General features: G+C 43.1%; 1 protein-coding gene across 4 annotated transcripts in view; it reads right to left on the reverse strand.

Moving 5' to 3' along the window:
* Positions 1-2022: 2022 nt before the first annotated feature.
* The window catches only part of Tbc1d5 (TBC1 domain family, member 5), a 554846-nt gene continuing 541297 nt past the window's right edge, over positions 2023-15571 (reverse strand). For all 4 annotated transcript variants that reach the window (XM_005387456.2, XM_013515658.1, XM_013515660.1 and 1 more), the window contains one exon: positions 2023-4692. In XM_005387456.2, coding sequence (XP_005387513.1) covers positions 4399-4692 — 294 coding nt within the window. In that variant the 3' untranslated portion in view covers positions 2023-4398. The remainder of the gene's footprint in view (positions 4693-15571) is intronic.

Raw genomic sequence — 15571 nt, forward strand, 5'->3', positions numbered from 1 at the left:
GTCACCAGCTGGGGAAGTCCAGCTCACCCTTACTGGCAGGTGCAGAGATGGGGACCAGGCGCTGCGGGGAGGCCCTGTGACCTACGAAGGGGAAGCCCCCAACCGGGCCTGGGACTGGGGGCGGGCTGAAGCTAGGCCAAGGGTACATTCCAAGGTGCTGGTGGCTTCCTGGCACTGCCACCCTTTCTAGCTGTCATTTGAGAGTGCTCTTGCTACCTCTCCTTTGCCCTCACCTGCAGACTTTTCATCTAATACCGCATTAGCTGGGAGAGAAGACAAACTTGGTGCTGTGGGGAGAGTGGGAAGGGGTGGCGAGCTGGCCTCCAAACCGGTCTGTAGGACCCGCAGGCCATGACAGACCCAGACCCCTGGGGTCCATGGTTGTCAACCACAGGGCGGGACCCCATGACTTCCTTGAACTTCCCTGGTCTTTACCTCCTGTGTGGCCATGTGCCTGGGCTCCAAACACTCTCGTGTCACCTCACAGGATCCAGTGTGCAGAAGAGGAAAGTGAGGCCCAGGAGGTTCAGCCACTGTTCTGAGCTGGAGAGGAAGGGAACCAGGGTCTTAGGCCCCCAGCAGTGGGGAGGTGAGGCTGTACTTGCCCCTGGTCCAGGGCTGGGCAGAGTCTATGCCCTACCCAACCCTGTACCCAACCATGCCCGGAACAAGTCATGCCACACTCTCAACTTCACGTTATTTTTTTATTATAACTGTACTGAATGGGATCACTTTGCAAGAGGGTAAATCATTTCGTAAATCAGTATGAGTTACAGCATAAGGATGGATGAGAAAAAGTGACGGGATATAAATGGCACTGCTGAGTATTCCATAAATCCACTGAATCGTGAAACTGAGCAAAGTTACTGTAACTGTTGATCAAGGTGGGCTCCACCCGGATTTATATGAACAACTTCGTCTTCCCCAACACTATAAAAAGACCTTGTGACCGTGACCACTGAGAGAGCAGCTTGACCCGTGCGAAGGCAGCCTGGCTTGCGGGCTGCTCCTCGGCCCGACCGTCCTGCGCGCTGTCCAAGGCTCTCCGCTGCTGCTGCTCTGCACACAGGCAGGGCCAGGCCCGGTCCCCAGGGAACAGCGATGCGTGTGGTGACAGAAGCCCTCACACACACCCTTATTCTGTAATGAGCCCTCGGGGGCAGCTTCTTAGAAAACATGAAAGGAAAAACGAAGCAAGTATGAATCGGGTGTGACAGGTTATCACTGGGAGGCAGCACGACTGCCAGAGCTCTGAGTGTCTGCCTCATGTCTCGTGCGGTGAAGTGGCGCTTCCGTGAGGGGTGGCACCAGCCCCCCGCAGCAGCTGCCCTGGCGTTGTGGACTGATACAGCTCAGTTATATTTGAGAAGGCAAATCACAGGGAGGTCCTGGTTTATTTTTAGTCACATTCATTCTGTAGCACTATTCTTTCTTTCAGATTACAGTTAGCACTGAATATTAAGAGGTTATTTCTGAAAGAATAACCCAGTATAATTAAATTTTTACAGTGTTACATGACCCCCTTGACCTACACACAAAATAAGGCAAAGTAACTGTGAACTTCCTTCTCCAGTCATCTGTAACTCTCAAGTATAATTTAACAGACACATTTTAACTCAGATTTCCAGTCTGATCAGTGGAATGCATGAAATACATAGGGACATGTATATAAAAAAGGATGAAAATGGAAATTAAGCTTAATATATTTAACTGCTAATAATCAAAATGAGGCATTCCGTTGATTACCATATTTGTTTTATAAAAAGCTTCATATATCAAGAATTTTTAAAAATGTGCACTTAAACTTACGTATCTGATTTAAAAAAAAAGGGAACACATACTCTTTAATAGCACTGTAACTAATAAAAATACAAACAATGCTCTCCAAAGAATACAAAAAGTCACTTAGAAAAAACAATAGTAAGCCAGGCATGGTGGCGAACGCCTGTAATACCAGCACTTGGGAGGCTGAGGCAGGAGTATCATCATGAATTCGAGGCCAGCCTGGGCTCCATAGTTGGTTCAAGTTCAGCCTGAACTGCATAGCGAGACCCTGTCTCAAAAACAAATGAACAAAAAACCAAAAACCAAAAAAAACTCAATATACAGTGCTCTAACTCTATGAGGCTGGAGCTGATATACCCATGCCCCAGTCCCCTCCCAAGTTCTTTCTCTGAGGGGCTAGGATTATCAGGGGGCTAGAAGTAACACCTCTGAGTGAACCCCTCAGTTCTCATGTGGCATAGCACAGAAAGAAGAGGCCCTGGCATATACACAGGGCTGGGAATTTTTTGGTTAACTACTAAATGCCCAGCCAATGGCAAGGAACTTCAGCCTTCTTAGCCTGGTGGATGGCGCTGACACTCAGGTCTTGTATTAGCTCTTGGGGCATAGCTGCTGCTGGAGCAGATGATAGTGGTTTAGCTTTAAGGAGAGCCAGTTTTGTGGTCCTTTATGGTTTCTGTCCAAGGTCCCTGGCAGGACAGATCCACACCTCACAGCACCAGGAACACAGACCCCTTCCGAAGGCAAATCCTTTGTGAGAAAGTGACTGTGCCGCCATCTGCACTGGTACAAGGGCACTCACAGCATGGGGACCCTGGAGCTTACAAAGAGTTGTCACGGGCACCTGTATTGGCAATATCTTACTCAGAGGTGCAGACGCCAGAGAGAGATCAGTGCACCTGCCAAGCAACTGCCCAACTGGGGGAGGCCAGACAACGCTGGTAGCTGGCAAAACCAGCAGTTATTCACCTTAATACAGTGATGCAGTGAGAGATTTCTCTGCCGGAGTTTAAGAACAGATTGTAGAGCCAATCAGAACCTACTCTGCAGTAGTTGACTTGAGAGCCATCCCATTTTCTTGGAGATCTAGCGGGAAATGATGTCACTATCGCATCGGTCTGCAGAGCCGTGCATGGTGAGCGGTGGGTGGGCATAAACACTCTTTCACACTTAGCTTTCACTTTCAGTTACCACGAACAGTACCGCTGCTCAGAGGCCCCACCACCCTCTAAGAGCCCAGAGACACAGTCCTCCCTGCAAGGGCCACAGCCCCCAGAAGGAGATGACATGTGCCCTGTGCTCATGAGTGCCCCTCCCCGTGCCTGCCTAGGCGGAGGCGAGAAGTGCCCTTTCCAAAGCCTTCCTCCTTTAAGGAGAGAAACGGCTCATGTGCTGCTTTGTGCCCATCAGGGCTTCCTAAGCTGCCAGCTGAGGAGGGGCAAGCCTGCCATCTGTGCTGAGGCTGAGGAAGGCACCGCAGATCTGACCTGGTCCTGGCGGGGGTGCCTGAGAAGCAGAGTGCACAGCTGAGCGCAGAACCTGCGGCTCCTAACTGCATCTCCGCAGGGAAAGGGCTGTGCGGAAGCCCTGCGTCCTCTGGGCACCTGGAATGTTCTCTAGGAAGGCCTGCCTCCCCAGGAGGGACTCAGTGTAATTCCCTGTCCCTGCGACCTCAAGGCCATGACGGGATCCAGCATGGGCATTTCCCTTTACTCCTCACTTAACAGATAAAGTGTCTCTAGTTTCAGAGCTGTATTTACCAGAAAATTGATCGTTTGAAAGTTGTTCATCCCATAATCTAAGTTCGGGATGTAATATTCTTGTAACTTCTGAAATCAGTGCAGCCAAGACTGGCTTTAAGTGACCCTTTTTCTGGCTAGGGAAGCGTCTAAAAGATGAAATGCAATTATTTTAGAAGAAATGGTAATGGTCAAAGTATATTCAAGCCTGAGGACTGTAAATATATTCCTTAAAAAACGAAAAGAATATAACACCAAATCATACCTAAGTATGACCCCTAAGTTTAGACCCTTTTTCTAAAGATCATTATAACTTTGAGAAGTCAGTAACGGGTTTTTCCTAGCCGTGGAATCTACTCACTCTAGTTGATCCTGTTGTACTTGGTTCTACTATGCGGCTTCCCAAGACAGGGAAGAAGTTGTTTGAGATATATTTTCACTCAGTAATTTTTTCTTGACCCTGACCAATTTTTCTGTGGCTGATGTGCTGAGGGAGGGAAGATTTGAAACTGTCTTCTCCTCTATGTCTAACTGACTGAAGGGGCTGTCAGACCCTTTTAGTTGGGCAGGAGGGAACGGAAGAGTGGTACTGAGTGTGGGGTTATCTGGTAGTGAGTGTGGTGCTGAGTACTGAACCCAGCTCCAGTTCAGAGCAAGGGCAATGTGTGGGTCAAGTGAGGACCCAGAAAGCTCTGCCTACATTTTGGTGAACACACTAGTTCCGTGTATTCTGTGGCCATATTTGCTTCTCTCAAATGGGTTCTAAAGGGCTGCAACCAATGCCAAATGCATGCTGGGAAAGAAGTGCCGACTTCAGAAGAGTCTCCATCGGGAAAGCCTTGAGGTCACCGAGGGGGTGGCTGGGTCCTCGTGGTCAGATATCCAAAGGGCTCACAATGGTGAAGCCAGAGTCCTTGCTGCTGTCGTCATCGGGGCTGGAGCTGGGGTTGCTGGAGGAAGCCGAAGCTGGACCCATCAGTGGGTCAGAAAACACCAAAGGGGAGCAGGCTGGGATCTGGCTTTTCACAGATGTACTTCTGAGGGTGCGAAGAGGCTGGGCCTGGCCCAAGAAGGGTCCCCTGGCAGCGCCTCCCTCATCTTCCTTAGAAACCAAGATGAAGTCATCTGAACTCCCTTTGTCTTTGCACCCTGTTGCTTCTGAAGAGGCCTGTGCAGTACGGAGAAAATAACAGGTGAATGAAAGAGATCTGCAAAGAACTGGCAGGGGGTTCTGTGACCTGGGGAACATGCCCGAAAGTCTAGCCACCTGACCCTACGCGCTCCCTCGGCCACAGGCACTGTGTGGTGCTGCTATCCGGAAGCCCAAGCATCTAGCAGTGCTACAGGATCAGCAGTATCTTGCTGAGCCTTCTGATACTGAATGCTGGCTTCCCAGAACAAAGCCAGTACCTCGGTAAGCTGCAGACGAAGGCAGCACCTATGTTAGAGGCTCGGGAGCCAGCCAATAGTTAGCAGGAAGCATTCTTCTTAGTCTCATGCAGAACCTCTAGTACAAATTCCCCATTCTCCCAAGGCTTTAATTTTCTCCCCTGGGAAACAGGGATAAGGGCTCTATCTCCCTTCTAAAGTGTGGCTGACGTGCGATGATGTGTGCAGATGTAAACCTCACAGGACTGGCTCCCTAACGTGTGCTGCCACATCTGCAGTGCGTACTGCTTGCTTGAAGGGTAGCTTTCAGAGGGCCTAAAGTATTTTTATCTCATATAAATCTCAGAGCCAGCTCATTTTGGAATGCACATGGGGGGGTCTCCTGGGACAATGGTGCTAAGTATAGGTTCTCTAAGTAGGAAAACCAAAAATGGCAATTAATCACATAGAGATAAAATTGCTTTAGTCTACAGTTCTTTTCCTTCTAAGCAATTATGAGAGGTCTTTTATTTTTTAAATTTAAGGATGTTAACATCTAGAGACACAGGTAAAATTTGGGTCAGCACAGCTATAAGCTGAGCAAGGATGTCTGATGCCAGTTGGCAGAAACAGCGTGGGGGAGTGGAATAAGGAAGGCTGTCCTATCACAGGAGAAAGACAGCAGTTGGACAGCAGGCTAGGGGGAACTCGGCTGACAAGTAGGAGCTGGGACCCAAACTAATCCACTGAACACCAAAAGCTTAGCCCTAGATACAGAGGACTGGAAGCACGCCCTGCTCTGTGACTAGGGCACAAGCAGGCAAGTGGCCGTGGCCTGTGCCAGACAAGGGTACTTCCTCACCTTGGTCCAGAGGCACAAGCAGGCAAGAGGCTTTGGCTGGTGATGAGACAAGGGAACCCCTCACCCCCCACCATATGACCAGTGGCAGAAGCAGGCAAGCAGCCTTGGGCAGGACAAGGACGTCACCATCTGCCCTGGGACCAGCAGGCAAATAGCCTTGGCTGGCTGTGGACAAGGGCACTCCCCTCCTATGACCAGCTCATGTAAGACGAGTCGGCAGTGTAGCCAAGATCAGCCCCACACTCAGCAGTAACTACTAAAGATGTGATGGAGTTACTCAGTACAGACTCTGGCTTTCACTAGGGAACTAACACTGAATTGGAGGCACCGGAGGAATTTTTAAAAATACTCTTTCCTACTTGTATTTTTTAAATTTGGGGAAAGGTCATCCCAGATTTTGACTTTTTTGGTGGGGGGTACAGGGAATTGAACTCAGGACCTCAGGCTTGCCAGGCAGGTGCTGCACCACTGAGCTAAACCTCAGCCCAGATTTTAACTTTTATTGTTTGGTTTGTTTTCTCTGTCCTGCCTCTCTCTTTCTTCAATGGTATTTCTGTATTCACTACGAGATTTACAGATAAATGAACACTATCTCTAGTTCTTTTGTTTTTGCTCCAAAATTCTTTTGCTTTCTCCTTCATTCTTTCTGTTCTGTCCTCTTCTCAGCTTCCCAAAGTTTGGGTGATCATCCTTAGTCCTTCAGCCTTGCTTCTACTATATTTCTCTTTAGTTATCACTGTTTTGCCACTATCCCTCTTAAATTCCCCTTCCCCACAGGATAAAAACACCTCAACCAAGGGGAAGCCCACTGCATACAAATTCCTGGTCTATGTTGGATATTATATAACTATAGATCTTGCTCCTATGGTTAGATATACCAAATTACCAGTTACCACAGATTATCAGTTTGTAGGCTGTGCTTGATGATATTATTGCTAGTTGTACTACTTTAGCCAAGTTGCCATACTTGTTATAATCAATTGTTCACCCTTGTATGATAACACTATGATAATCTGGGGTCACAATCATCCCCATAGCCCAGTACCAATGGACTGGGTGCTGAGCCAAATAATTAGCAACATATCATCCCTAATAATGTGGGAAGATGGGATGTTGGAACAAAAACTCATAGCCAGCTATACAGAAGACATCTCTGAGGAATAGACATATCCTAGGGAAGTCTGATGCCAGTGATAAAGCTACCTAACATAAGAAAAATACAAACAATAAAACAGGAAACAAATTAAAATAAAAAGTGGAAAATGACAAGACACAGAAGCAAAATGCAATCCCAGACTTCCTGTGGGGCACAGTTGATCCACAGATGAGCTGAAGGTGGGCAAACTCCTTGCAGCTAGAGCAAGGCCAGCCCTGAGAACATGGGGCTCCAGATGTGAACCACATAAACAAGTTGTTGGGACTATAGTAAGGCCAGTCCAGCAGATGTCTCGCCTTGGTGTTCTTCCCTGTTAACTACAGCACAGCTCTGAGAATGTTTCACTTTTAGTGTTCTCAGTAAAATACTGAGACCCTGTACTTTTGCACTTGTTGCATGCTTTCCCCTGCTTTTTACAATGTATAAATAAAGAGGCAGACCATGCTGGGTTGTCACTGCCTCTCCATCAGAGAGGTGATGTCCCACCTGGTCTCAGCTTTCCTTTTAGTATGTGTCTATAGTTTTTTCTTAATCTCCCACCACCCCCTCTCAAGAACCCCTCCTTGCACAGGATGAGGCAACTTCCAGCTGACCAAGGAAAAACCCAGGGGACAATGAGATAGAGGAAATCAGAAGCCAACCACCTGAATTTACTAGAATGACAGTAGAAGACATAAATACATACATGAGCCTATAGAGGATATCAAAACAAAAATAATCTCACAGGTTAAAACAATCCAACAAATGCAAGACAATGCAAAAAACAACAATGTAAGACTGATTCAAGTCAATGAAAATGCAAGAGTCAGCACAAATGACATTAAAAAATCTGTTTATAGAAGTAATAGCAGAAAACTTCCCAACCATGGAAAAAATTTGACATACAGGTTAGTGAGGCATACAGAACTCTAATGAGTCATAACCAAAATAATTCTAAATCAAGGCATATAATAATCAAGATTCCAGAAATTTAGCCCAAGAACAGAATATTAAAAGCTGTTAGAGAAAATAAATCACCTATATAGGAAAGCCCATCAGAAGCACAGCAGATTTTTCAACATAAACCCTTAAGTCAAGGAGAGGTTGGGTTGAAGTATTTCTAGCTCTGGAAGAAAACAACTTCCAACCTGGATTGATGTATCAATATTAACTTTCAGAATTAATGGAGGAATAAAATACTTCCATGACAAAGAACAACTGAAGAAATTCATGACAACCAAACCAGCACTACAAAGAGTACTGAAAGATATTCTAGAAAAAAAAAAAAAAGCCCACAGTTCCAAGCATACAATAGAAGGAAGCCACCAAGCAGGGGAAGCAATTAAACAGAGGGGAAAGACAGGGAACCATGAACAGGAAAATTATATGACAAAGATAAGACAATACATATTAGTTATAACTATCAATGCAAATGGTCTCAATTCACCAATAAAAGAAACAGACTCACAGAATGGATCAAGAAACAGTTAACTCAAAAGAAATTCACAGACTGAAAGTCAAAGAATGGAAAACAATACTCCATGAGATAGGAACCTGGAAAAAAGCAGGGATAGCCATTCTATTCAGACAATGTGAGCTTCAAGCCAAGACTGATCAAAAGAGATAAAGAAGGCCACTACATACTTGGAAAACTACAAGGAGAGATAACAGCCATAAATATATATTCATCAAATGCAGGGTACATATATATCACTTATCTGAAGCAATTATTAATGGAAATTAAAAAATCAAGTAAGGGGCTGGGGATTTAGCTCAGCGGTACAGCGCCTGCCTGGCAAGCGCGAGGTCATGAGTTTGATTCCTGGTACCAGAAAAACAACAACAACAACAAAAAAAACAATAAAAAATCAAGTAAACACTAACATAATAGTAATGGGGGGGCCTTAATACCCCATTGTCAGAAATAGATCAACTAGACAAAAATGTCAAAGAAATATCAGAACTGAACCAAATCTGTTAACAAATGGACTTAATAGATGTCTAGAGTGTTCCACCCCACAACATCAGAATGAACATTCTTCTCAGCAGTGCAGGGGACATTCTCCAAAGTAGATCACATACTAGCCCACAGGACATGCTTAAGTAAATGCAAAGGAATTAAAATTATCTCATGTATAATATTGGACCATAGTGCAATGAAATTAGAAATCAATGCAAAGGAAACCACAAAAATTCCATAAACACATGGAAATTAAATAACACCCTACTGAACAACCCAGTGGGTTACAGATGAAATTAAAGAAATTACACAGTATCTACAATTAAACGATAATGCATTAAAAATTACAAACAACATACAGGAACTTATGCAATGCAATGAAAGTAGTCATAAGAAAATTAACAATGGTGACATCTCAAATCACAATAACAGAAGGAGCTCAAATAAACAACCTAATGTTGAAACTCAAACTTCTGGAAAAAGAGTAAGTCATAAAAATCAGAGCAGAAATTAATTAATTGAGATGAAGAAAACAATACCAAAAAATGAATCAAAGAGTTGTTTCTTTGAAAGATTAAATAAAAGTGAGAAAGCCTTAGCTAAACTTATCAAAAAAGGAAAAAGAACACTCAAATTTATGCAATGAAGAATGTAAAGGGTGAAATCACACCAGACCCTGCAGAAATCCAGATGATCATCAATATGTACTTTGAGAACCTTTACTCTGATAAGATAGAAAACACAGAACAAATGGGCAGATTCCTAGATACACATGAATTATCAAAGTTGAATTGAGAAGATATAAAAATTCTAAAAAACCCAATATCATCAATAAAATTGAAAATGTAACTTAAAACTTATCAACAAAGAAAAACCCAGGTCTTGATGGATTCACTGCTGAATTTTACAAGAAATTTAGAGAAGATGAGCAATGCCATTACTCATCAAACTCTTTAATGAAATTGAAAGGGGAACAATACTCCCAAAGTCATTCCTGGAAGCAAGTATTATCCTGATACCAAAACCAGAGAAGGATCCAACCCAAAAAGAAAACTACAGGCCAATCTCTGTAATGAACATAGATGCAAAAATCCTCAACAAGACACTGGCAAACAGAAGGCAGCAAATCATCAAGAAAATTAATTCATCCCAGGGATGCAGGGATGGTTCAACATATACAAATCAATAAATGTAATACACCATACTAACAGAACCAAGGACAAAAACCATTATGATCATAGATACAGAAAAAGTGTTTGCCAAAGTTTAACACCCATTCATGATAAAATCCCTAAGGAAAATAGGAATAGATGATCTTTATCTCAATATAATAATAGCCATCTATGGCAAACCAATAGCCAGCATCATACTAAACAGTCAAAAACTGAAAGCTTTCTCTCTAAAATAAGGAACACCAGGGATGTCCTCTATCACCAATCCTATTCAATGTAATTCTGGAAATATTAGCTAGAGCAATTAGACAAGAGAAAGAAAAAGAATAAAGATAAAGGAATAATTTAAATTATCTATTTGCAGATGACATGATACTCTCCACAGAAGACCGCACACATTGCACCAAAAGACTTCTAGATTTAAAAACCAGATTCAGTTGCATAGCTGCATACAAAGTCAACACTCAAAAACCAATAGCACTGCTGTACATAACGAACTCACTGAAAGAGAAATTAGGGAAACAACACCTTTCACAACAGCACTGAAAAAAAAATAAAGTACTTAGGAATCAATCCAACAGAGGAAGTAAAAGTCCTCCACACTGAAAACTACAGTATTTTGAAAGAGGTGATAGAACAAGATATCAGAAAGTGGAAAGATTCCCTTGCTCTTGGGCAGGAACAACATGGTAAAAATTGTTATACAGATTCAATGCAATCCCAAACAAAATACTATTAGCATACCTCACGGAACTACAGAAAACATTCTAAAATTCATTTGGAAGCAGAGGAGATCTTGAATAGCAAAGAAAATTCTGGGTAACAAAGGCAAAGCAGGGGACATCAGAATTCCTAACTTGAAATTATATTACAGAGTTACTGTGATAAAGACAGCATGGTACTGACAAAAAAACAAAATAAAACAAAAAACAACAACAAAAAAACCACAGACCTGTGGATCAATGGAACAGATTAGAAGAGGCAGAAAGAACTTCAAACACACTCAGCCAACTTATCTTTGACAAAGGAGCCAAGCATATTCACTGGAAGAAAGATAGCCTCTTTAATAAATGATGTTGGGAAAACTGGCTTTCCACATGCCAAAGAATAAAACTAGACCCATGTGCTCACCATGCACTAAACTAAAATAAAAATGGATCAAATATCTAAATACTAAAATAGAAACATTAAATTTGCTGGAAGAGAGAATAGGTAAAACTCTTGCATACACAGGTGTTGGCAAAGATGTCATGAACAAAACTCAGACTGCACGGGAAACACCACAAAGAATCAACAACTGGGATCCCATCTTATTAAAAAGCTTTTGCACATCAAAAGAAGTCACCAACAGAGTGAAAAAACAGCCCAAAGAGTGGGAAAAAATTTTAGCCAGTTGCTCCTCAGACAAAGGCCTAATATCTAAAACATATAGAACTGAAAAAAATCAGATCCCCTAAATTCAAAGACCCAAAAATGGGCATCTGAATGAATATGCATATCTCAGATGAAGAAATACAAATGGTAAATATATGAAAAAAATGTTCATAATCACTGGTTACTTGAGAAATGCAAATTAAAACGACACTGAGATTCCATCTCGCTCTAAAAAGAATGGCTATTATCAAAAAATCAATCAATAACCAATGCTGGTGGGGCTATGGGGAAAAGGGAACCCTTCTCTACTGTTGGTGGGAGTGTAGACTGGTGCAATCACTGAGGAAATCAGTGTGGAGCTTCCTCACAAAACTAGTACTATAGGTTCCATTTGGCTCAGCTATTCTTCTTCTTGGTATCTTCCCTAAAGAATTAAAAGCATCATACCACAGCCATATACATGTACTCATGTTTAGAGAGGCACAGTTTGTGATAGCTAAATCCTGGAAATGACCCAAATGTCCATCAACCAAGGAATGGATAAAGATGTGGATTTTTTATATAGTGGAGTACTACTCTGCCATAAAGAAGAATAAACTTGAGATATCTACATCTAAATGAGTGTAAATAAGAACCAAAATGTATAATAGATATTGTGAAATAGGAAGTAATTGTTTAAAAGGAAAGGGGAATTGAGGTGGGGGATGGAAGGGATAAGAAAAAAAGGGATAAAATGGAAGCAAAGCTTTGTAAATGAAGGGAGAGGGTTAAAGAGAGGGCAGGGGAATGGGGAAAAAAGAGAAACTAAGTTATGTCATGTACAGGTACAAATTCCCTACAATGAATGCAATCACTATGTGTATCTAACTTGTACCAAAAACTTATAAACAATGAAACAGCACAAGACACTGTGGTAAGAGAGGAATGATAGAAGATGGTACTGAGGTAGGTATGTTGGATAAAGAAGGGCTATCACTCTTCTGAGCTGGAGGGAAAGACATCAAACCTCATCCCTGTTCCTCTCCCTATAGGGAGCACTGGGTACAGCCATGCTACCTGGAGTGGGGCTTCTCCTCCGCACAAGGAGGAAGCACCTAAAACCACTGGGTAATCAATATAGGACCTAAGGTTGGATTTCCTACTCTGAGAGTGTTAAACTGTGACAACCTTGATTTCTCATAATAGGGCTTTGGGCTGGGCTGGGTCAAAAAGCTTATCGCAGGCTGAAAACAAAAGAGCACATTCAGTGGCTCTTGCTTTCCTAGTGGTACCTCTACTACAAAGCTATCATGGGCACTTACAGGGAGACATCAGCAGGAATCTGAAGAGGAGAAATACTTCTCACAGTCTGTAACCAGAAGTAAGGATGGTTCTTCCATTGCTTTAATTATGTGGTGTGTGCTCTCCTGATTCCCAGATAAAAGCCATAGGCCAGCTTAGGCAAAGCGCTGACACAGACTTTCAGTTTATTTTCTTCTTCTTAAAACCCCATTTCATCCTCCTTAATATTGTAGATCAAGAAAGGAAGCCCAGATAGGGAACCCGGTGGCTTGGCCAACACCACAAATTAAAGGGCCCCAGTCTTCTCAGTTACTATTTACACTTCTTTCTAGATGCAAAGATTAATTCTTTATAGATTTCCACAACAGCCTTAACCTAGCGGGTACCATTTATATAATTTATTCAAGTTTTGTAAATTGTACACAGGAGCTGAGCAGTTAAAATGGCTACAGTATTACATATAAAAAAGATGTATAAAAACACCTTGGAACTCAAGTATGAGTAAGGCATGTGATGGGTTGTGTTGACTGGTGAATCCAAGCTCTGAAAAGTCCTGCCTTCTAGTGTGGTAGATGTGTGAATTCACCCAAAACATCCTTTAGGTTTTTTTTTGTCTCTTCACAGAATACAATTTCACATGTCTGCTGTTTTCAGAGCTTGAGGTAAGATTTGTGAACCAACTAAAACAACATTAGCCACATCAACACCAAAACAGGGAGAGAAGGCACAGTTCCTGAAGGGGAGGGGCACTGGCAGCAGGGCTGTGACTCTGTCCCCACAGTGGGGAAAGACCATCCTAAGTTAAGGGAAGGGCTATGCCATAGCCCAGCAAAGACCTAATATGTGAATACATCTCCTGATGGCATCTCAAGAATCTGCCTAGCACTGTCCCCCCACTCCTAGCCACCTGTAATTAGAAGCTCATGCAAGCAGACACTATATCCTACACCCCTGAACACTTAGTACCTGGCAGAGAAGGTACTCAGAACACATTTGGAAGCTTTTCAGTATAGTATGGTCCTGGACAAAGCTCATCTACAGGCAGTATCTCCTACTTCTCCCCCAGTATGCCATGAGAAGGAAAACTCAGGCAGCTCCAAGCCTTGGAATGTAGGGCTCTGCAGGAAGAAGGTAGGTCAGGGATTCATGCCAGGAAGATTCCTCAGCAATCTAGTCTAGACTCTTGGGCTTTATAGTGGAAAGCTCATGTGCTTTGTTTGTCTTTCTAATTTGTATGGTATTTCTCTTGCCTTCCTTCCTCTGAAGGAGAGAGAAGAGCACTGCTTCTTTCCTTATCCCTTCCTTGGTAAAACCTTCCAGAGCACAGTTTTTCTTTTTTAATAACTTGCTAAATATTATAGAAAAGAGGCCACAGCAGGGAACAGAGGCCCTCCCGTGGTTTTCAGGCCCAGGAGGGGCTACGTCTCAGAAACATGCAGAGGTGAAAGGTCTCTTGACTGACATGTCTCAATGAGCCCTATAAGAATAAGGGCACAGAACATTTCCTCTCCTATATGTCCCAGAACTAGTTCATTTTGGGTGTGCATGTGGGGTTCCCTGGAGCAGCAGGGAGAACTGGTAGGTTTGTTAGCTGCTAGGCAGGAACTGTTAGGGTGAAGCACTTGTGCTTGGGTTGCGGGGAGAAGCTGCTGCCTCTCATGATGACTGCTAACATCTTTCAATTTGTTTCAGGTAAGGCTTCCAGAGAGGACTACAAGGAACCATTCAAACCAGCCTAGCCTGTCACTCAGCCTCTTCTAGGTGATCTGGAGCAAACTTTGCTCATTATAATCTTGTTAGAATGCTAGCTTTGCTCAGTGGTAGTATCATAGCCAATGAGGTTTATCCAAAGCGCAATTGCTAATAGAATGCTAAATTGTCTGCCTCAGAGGTTTTCTTGCCTGCAACCTTAAATGTGCAATGTAGGAAGCACGATCTTTAACTGTACATATGTAGGAACGTGCCCGCTTCTGCATGAGATGGCAAGTTTCTCTAGTGTGAATATGTGTAAGTCTCTCCAATAAAATTCCCTTGCTTCCTTTGTTCAGGGGGACACGCTTTGGGAGTCATTCCCAAAGCTCTTATCTGCTGCAAGTAAGAAGCGTGCTGTCCTTCCTTTCTCTTGGTTGCACTTACTGGTTTTGTACTTACTCTCGCAGGGGTGAATCTACTGTGTTCAGTTACACGTTGGTGACCCAAATGGGACTGCACCAGCTTTCCTGGGGTATCTCTCTTGTGAGGGCAGCTCTCGTGCCGATATGTGAAGGCTCCCTCTTGGCACCTGACTTGCTGGCCCTGCACTACTGTCATCTGGACAAACTTAGCAGCCACTCTAAACCTTCTTTGAAAGTTCCTTCATATCAGTGAGTAGTACCAGACAAAATGTGAGTTGGCTACCTGAGTCCCAGTAATAAAATGAAGAAAGACCCAGGTTAGGGAAGTACATAAAATGGTCAGATAAATCCCTGGGAAATTGTGAAAGATCTTTGCTGTGACTGAAGTGGAGGCTTTTCAGGGATACCTGGCTGCCAAAAGCCTTAATATGGAAAATTTTGCAGATCTATATCAATTAAAAAAAAAAAAAATCAAATCCTCAAGTTCCAGAGGGAAATGTGGTTTTATGATATTCTGGAACACACCCTACCCTGGTCATATAATTTTAGAGTTTCAAATCTCTGAAATCTTTTCATACTGGACCAAAACATGAATATCATACCCAGGTAGAGTTGTGGGATTTGCACTCTTGCATTCTGACTAACCACTTTTGCCAGCCCTTAAGTGGCTAGTGTATTAGTCAGTTTTTCATTGCTGGGATAAAAATACCTGACGTAAATTAAGGGAGAAAAGGTTAGTTCACAATTTCAAGGGTTTAGTCCCTGACCTGCTGGCACTAAG

Source organism: Chinchilla lanigera, unplaced genomic scaffold, assembly GCF_000276665.1.
Source record: "Chinchilla lanigera isolate Chin_1 unplaced genomic scaffold, ChiLan1.0 scaffold00029, whole genome shotgun sequence".
NCBI lineage: Eukaryota > Metazoa > Chordata > Mammalia > Rodentia > Chinchillidae > Chinchilla > Chinchilla lanigera.